Below are 7,045 nucleotides of genomic sequence, written 5' to 3' on the forward strand. Positions count from 1 at the left end.
TTTTTAAATAGAGGTGAGGTCTCACTGTGTTGCCCAGGCTGGTCTTGCCCTCTCCTTTTTAAATGCCTTTTGTTTTGTCCAAAGCTATTCAGACTTGCCAGAGAGCGAAGGGCTTTGTAATGCCCTCAAGGGGATGAAATATTCCCAGTAAATGCTAGCAGTAGTTTAGCAGTCAGTCTCGAACCTCAAAAGAATTTATGAGAGTGAATTTTCATACTCTGTACATTCATTGAACAGTATTTTTGAATGCCTATGTATGTCAGTACTGTTTCCCTTGCTAACTTACGATACCTGTCACATTAGTTACCTCACTGCCACTTCTCCACATAGTCATTGTTGGGCTGATACAAGTTCTTACCCACCTCTTTGTCAGACATCACCAAACTGAAAAGTAAACAGAGACAACATTTTGTTTTAACCTTATATATAGTCAGCATGGTGTCATTTGTAAGTAGAAATGAAGGATATTTAGAGTTGATTAGTTGATTTACTTTTTCCTGGGATGTATTTGCATACATTTTAAATATGATTTTTAGGGGGATAAGATGTGTGTCAGTGAACACACTCACCTGTGCACCTTTTCAGCTTATACATGCCCCTCTTTTACTCCTCCCACCTTACTAAAAGCTCTGCCTTTCTGACCTGATGAAACTATCGGAGTAGAAACAGACTTGAGTTAAATAAAAATATATTTTCTTGATAATAAAAGCTATTCCCTTATAAATGCCCGACTGTTTAGAATGTTTTATTTCCTTATTAACTTGATGAGAGGAAACCATATAATTTAGCCTTTTTCTGTTAACTTAGTTGGTTTTTATAAACCTTATTCTTTCCATATATGTGACACATGTGCATGCACAATTGCATACATACATGTTATATGCATACATTTTCATACTTTATGTGCTCTTTTGTAATCTGACCTCTTCTTTGTGTATTCAGTGATTATTTCTTCTGGTTTCATAGTGACTGCCTCTCACGACTTAGTTGTCTTTCTGTGATTTGTACTATGAACTAAGTCCTGATTTTAAAATGTATATGTTTGTTTCATTTTAGAATTATCTAATACTTCTCCCATATATCCTTTGAGAGATTTAGTCATATGGAATAAAATTTCACAACAGGTGGCAAACTTGGACTAGAACTCAGGGCTCATAAGCAAACTAGGGCTTTTCCTAGCTCTCTTCTCTTCCCCTAAATTTGGATATCCATTTCTAGATTTAGAATCCAGTGAGTACTAACTCTTTTATTGGAGAACCATTAAATAAAGAATAAAGTTCTAAATTAGTTTCTCCAATTAGTTCTATTATATACTATGGTATATATACTATAATTTTCCATCCCCACTTGTGTCCTAATAAAAATACCTATAGCTGAACATTTTTAAGCATAGAATAAAAACCAAATGATTCGTGTTACAAAATACTAACATCCTTTGTAAAAGCACAAAAATCTTGTAGCTATATGATGTTGTGGTGGCCAGAAGCAAGTTCTTAATCTTTCAGATACCACTGAGAGCAGTGCCTAGGTTGGAGTTACCTTTTCTCGTTCTGTTGTCCCCATTTCTATCAACAAGGTTGGAAGAGTAGAATAGTAGGTGGGGAACCAAGTGAAGGTCTTCTGTATTGTTGGAAGAGAGACATCACGTTCTTTCCTCTTCCCTGGGGAAACAGTGAATAGTTGAGTTGGAAGGTGATACCTGTCTGAGGTCTGAAGGCAACAAGGGATGGATGGTTAACAAGCCATTGCATGGGCCACTTCCTTTTGTGTTGAGACCCTTGATCATCTGTTTTCTGTGTGCCTTGGACTTGTGCTTGAGCCTCAGACTATATCAGCAGGAACTATAAGTAGGGATTGTATAGTGATGTTTAAAAATATTATCTTAGGAATCCCTCCTCTCCCCTAAATAACATTCAGGTCCGTTGTTTGACTCTCGGACACGTAACTCTTAAACTGATTTTCTACAAATACATTCTGTAGAAGAGTCATGTTGGTCACGAGGGGCTTCACACAGTGATGAACTTAGCTATTTATGTTGCCCACCCCACACCCCGTTGCTTTCTCAGCCTTACATCTTGTCTTTTAAATGCAGTCATCCTTAAAACACACCGACTTTTAGAGAGCTTTGAAAGAAGAGAAGGAGAGAACATCAAAGCTCTGGTTATAAAAGATTCTGATTATAGAAGTGAAAATATGTCTGAAATCCCAGCACTTGGGAGGCTGAGGTGGGCGGATTACTTGAGATTAGGAGTTTGAGACCAGCTTGGCCAACATGGTCAAACCCCGTGTTGACCATACAAAAGTTAGCCAGGCATGGGAGGCTGATGCAGGAGAATTGCTTGAACCCAGGAGACACTGGGAGGCGGAGGTTGCAGTGAGCTGAGATAGCTGCCACTGCATTCCAGCCTCGGTGACAGAGTGAGACACCGTCTCAAAACATAGCTTTTTTTTTTTTTTTAAAGTGAAAATAGATGATAAAATGACAAAATTGGAGAACTTATAAGTAACATTCATGAAGTCAAAAATAATGAAAATACCACTTGGGGCCAGGCGTGGTGGCTCACGCCTATAATCCCAGCACTTTGGGAGGTTGAGATGGATAGATCAGTTGAGGTTAGGAGTTCGAGACCAACCCAGCCAACATGGCAAAACCCTGTCTCTACTTAAAAAAACATACAAAAATTAGCCACTTGGGAAGCTGAGGCGGAAGAATCACTTGAACCTGGGAGGTGGAGGTTGCAGTGAGCCAAGATTGTGCCACTGCTGACAGAGTGAGACTCTATCTCAAAAAGGAAAAGAAAAGAAAATACCACTTGGAATAGGGTGGGAAATGTTTTTGTAACTTGTTTCTATTCTGCTGGGAAGACTAATTTATAGTAAAGGGATTAAAAAGCAAATGAGGTCTTGTTTTTGAAGTATAAATAGTATGCTGTAGCGGCATTTAGTCCATTTAAAGGACAAACCAGTGTCTGAATAAAACAGGGTAAACTGTTAGCATCTACAGGAATTTCATTAGACGAGAATGCTTCCTCTTTCTCTTTGAGTGGAACAATATTGAGCAGATTGGCAGCCCAGTGGTACCATCCAAGATCCATGTGCTTTCTACAACTTGGAGGATCTTCCAGGTCCTTATACTTTTCACCTTATTTGCCCTCCTTTAGAATTCAAGAAGAAGGTATTTTCACCCTTGTAAATTTTTTTGGATAATTTAAGCTCCTCTAAGCCTTAGGGTAGTTTTTATTTTAACCACTTCGTAGAGTCTTTATTTTTAAATTCAAAATAAATCATGCATTTTTTCTTTTTACTATTTTTATATAGTACAAAATTTTTAGATACTTAAATCTCCAGAATAAAAAGTAAAATTACACTCACTTATTGCAAGTTTTTTTCTCTCCCTGTAACTGATTTTACTAGTTTTTTCAGATCTTTATGCTTTGCAATATATAAGTGTATTATATTTATCTGTTCGTGTGTTAGCCAGAAATCTCTGGGTAAACATGTAGTTGTTCTACTTTTAAAAACAATGTTGCAATGAATATCTTATACAAATACCTTTGTGAGCTTATATAGGTATCCTGAAGGATAAATAAGAGATGGAAGTTTTTCTGGTCTGGTTTTTGTTTGTTTGTTTTGTTTTGTTTTGTTTTTTTGAGATGGAGCTTTGTTCTTGTTGCCCAGGCTGAAGTGCAGTGGTGCGATCTCAGCTCACTGCAACTTCTGCCTCCCGGGTTCAAGCAATTCTCCTGCCTCAGCCTCCCGAGCAGCTGGGATTACAGGCATGCGACACCATGCCCAGCTGATGTATTTTTAGTAGAGACGGGATTTCTTCATGTTGGTCAGGCTGGTCTCGAACTCCCAATTTCAAGTGATCTGCCCACCTCGGCTTCCCAAAGTGCTAGGATTACAGGCGTGAGCCTCTGCGCCTGGCCTAGTCTGTTTTAATCAGTATTTACTCTTACTGTCTTAAAAGTACTCTCCAAATATGATTTAACCTTTCTTTGTGATTTAAGGTCTGGTGATTGCACTGTGAGTGGAACCTTCAGACTATGTGCACTTTTGTGTGTTTGGTCTTACATGAGCTGAACCAAAATGCCACGGCCCCCTACCCCTGCCTCTTTTTTAAAGATGTTTATCTATGTTCTGCTGATTGTAACATCTTGCTGGCAACCTTGCTTTAGCAACCTTGCTTTTCTAATTTATGGAACCAGATACCAAATTTGTCATAATTGTGTTGAGAGAATAAAGGCTTCTTACATGAAGCCTGTTTCATGGTTTTTGAGTCCTCTCGTGATCACAGAAAGCTCCTATCTGATCAGTTGACTTTTACGTAGTTGGGCTTGTTTGACACGTGGCCCTCAGGTGAGGTTGTATTTTGACAGAGTACTAATAGGTTATTATGCTGTAGAAAAGAAACAAAACAATGCTTGAGAAGCTAGAATGATGAAAATATTTATTTTTAAAATGTTTAATTTCACAGCTCAAAGTTATGAAGTTTCAGGATGAACTGGAATCTGGAAAAAGACCTAAAAAACCAGGCCAGAGTTTTCAGGAGCAAGTAGAACACTACAGAGATAAACTTCTTCAACGAGTAAGAAATAAATATACCCATTAATACACATTTTTTGAAGTTATTTATTTGACTTCCTAGAATATTGGTATACTCAAAGATGATTTCAAATTACGTCCTTTGTGTAAATTTTGAATACCAGTAGGCAATTAGAAACATTTGAAATTTAATATTTTGAAAGTATTTCATTTTGGAAAGGAGTTCAAAGGCAGCAGCACACTTTTATTCTGGGTCCTACCTGTGGACAAGAAGATTAATTCTGCCAAGAGCATGCTTTCAAAACTGGAAAACCCTCAGGATGAATCATATTTGTGACAGGGAGACACCAACAACCCTGAGAGGTGGTACAGAAAGAAAAAGATGGAGGCAGGGTTTGGGAAGTTCTGATGTTGAGAAGTTTATTTCATTTCCCATGGTTTCCATGGAGGGACAGCAAGTGGTAGAATACTTCATTGGTGAGTTCTGAGTATTCGAGGGACTTTATATTCTCATGTATCACAAAATATGTAGGAATATGCAGAGAACTTTAGAACCAGGAATCCCAGGAATTTTGTTGGGACTGCTATTAATTTTGACTGACATTGAAAAAAAACACCCCAATAATAGATTATATAGAAAGCGAAATAGGAAAGAGCCATAAAAAGGGAATGTATAATCATTATGAAGCTGTTAATATACAAAACTGGTGATGGGGAGCAGCCTGGTAAAGCAGCTATGGTGCTGCTTAGGCCTATGGAATTCTGGCTGCTTTCCTAGGCCAGTCACTGCAGCCTGCTTTTTCTCTGAAACTGGGTTGATATTCCCAATTTTGTAAGATTGTGAGTTAGATAATAGCTACTATTATTACTGTTACTCTTTGTTATAGAATTCGAATGTTTAAAATATTACATGTCTTTTGTTTGTAGTATGGTTCCTATAAAATAGGCATCTTAATCAGGAAATCATTTTCATTATCAGGAAAATGCATCCTACAGGCCACCAGAGGAAGTCAGTCTCCTCAGCACCACTCTTTAAAAGTTGCACTCTATATATTTGGAAAAAATATAAGTGAGATTTTGTAAAAGATGCTACTTACCTATACTCCATGAAATGCTGGCAGGTTATTGATCTGCATAGAAGATTACACCCTGAGATGCTCACTGGTCCTGATGGTAGCAAGCACAAAATGAATAATACTCATATTACCACTTTAGTCTTCTTGCGCTCTATGATTATAATTGGAGAGAAGGAATATGGTCCTTGCCTGGTTCTGTATATAGTTGTATTAGAACACAGCCATGCACATTGACTTAAGTATTTTGTATGGTGGCTTCCACTCTGCTGTGGCAGAGTTGAGTAGTTGTGACAGAGACTCTATGAGGCCCACAAAGTAGAGAGTATTTACTGTATACTGGCTCTGTACAAAAAGTGTTTGTCAACTCCTGGAATAGGCACTTTTCACCTTTTAAAAATTAGAAGAATCAGCTAACATATAGCTTTCTTGATGCATATAAATCTGAGAAATTAAATTCCTGTTAGTGAAGAACTAAGTTAGTTTTATGGATTTATTGTCTGTAGCCACTCATTTAATTATATACAGAAATCAGAATTTTAAATCAAAAGTGGCAGTTGTAGCATCTGGGGATAAATATTTTGTTTGTTTGTTTGTTTATACAATTGTAGAGTCATGTAGTCAGTTTGTATTTTTTATAAGTTAGGATTTAAAAACTGCAGTGTAATTGGTACTTGTTTCCTGCTAATCTAATAGAATTTTGATGGAAGATTATTGTGAATTACCATTTTCCTTTTCCAGCCTTTTTTCTTTGGTAATAGTTGTTTTTGATTAAATCAACTTGCTTATAGTTTAGAGGGATCACTTTCTACTGACTGTTTTATTGTAACTTATGATAGAAAGGGCAATACATTGTTAGCTTTTTCTGATTCGAATTTTCCACAGGTGGGACAGCGTGGGAAGAGCTCTGATTCTAGAGCTTGGTCTCAAATTCTGACTTGACTCTCCTGTGTGACCAAGGACGTGGTGCTTAATCTTTCTGAGACTCCATTTTCATTTCTAGAATGAGGATAATAGTAATTTTCTTAGGGATGCTTTAAATGATTACATGAAATGGTCTGTGGAAAGTTGTTCAGTACATTGTTTGGCTTATGGTAAGCACTCAGTAAATGTTTAGCTGCTGTTGCCAGGATTAGTTTTATTCAGTACAAGCAGAAGAAATGACTAGTTTTCTTGGAGGAGTAGATTTTGTTTTTTTAAAACAGTATTGTACTTTAAGTAGTAATTTAAAAAATTATTTCCTATAAGAAAATATCGTTTTATAAATGAGATTGTTCTATAAACCCAGATTAATATTTTTAAACAACTTAATATTTTCTTTAAAAATAACAGGAGAAAGAGAAAGAGTTAGAAAGAGAACGAGAAAGAGACAAGAAAGATAAGGAAAAATTAGAATCTCGCTCCAAAGACAAGAAAGAAAAAGATGA

At 36.8% G+C, this 7,045-nt stretch overlaps 1 protein-coding gene across 1 annotated transcript in view; it reads left to right on the forward strand.

Annotated features, from left to right (window-relative positions):
* Positions 1-7,045, forward strand: part of LOC108300759 (U2 snRNP associated SURP domain containing) — a 52,776-nt gene that overhangs the window by 41,808 nt on the left and 3,923 nt on the right. The window contains exons 25-26 of the mRNA XM_017523671.2: positions 4,448-4,588; positions 6,951-7,040. Of these exons, the coding sequence (XP_017379160.1) occupies positions 4,448-4,588; positions 6,951-7,040 (231 nt within the window). The remainder of the gene's footprint in view (positions 1-4,447; positions 4,589-6,950; positions 7,041-7,045) is intronic.

This window comes from Cebus imitator, unplaced genomic scaffold, assembly GCF_001604975.1.
Source record: "Cebus imitator isolate Cc_AM_T3 unplaced genomic scaffold, Cebus_imitator-1.0 Scaffold30, whole genome shotgun sequence".
Taxonomy (NCBI): Eukaryota; Metazoa; Chordata; class Mammalia; order Primates; family Cebidae; genus Cebus; species Cebus imitator.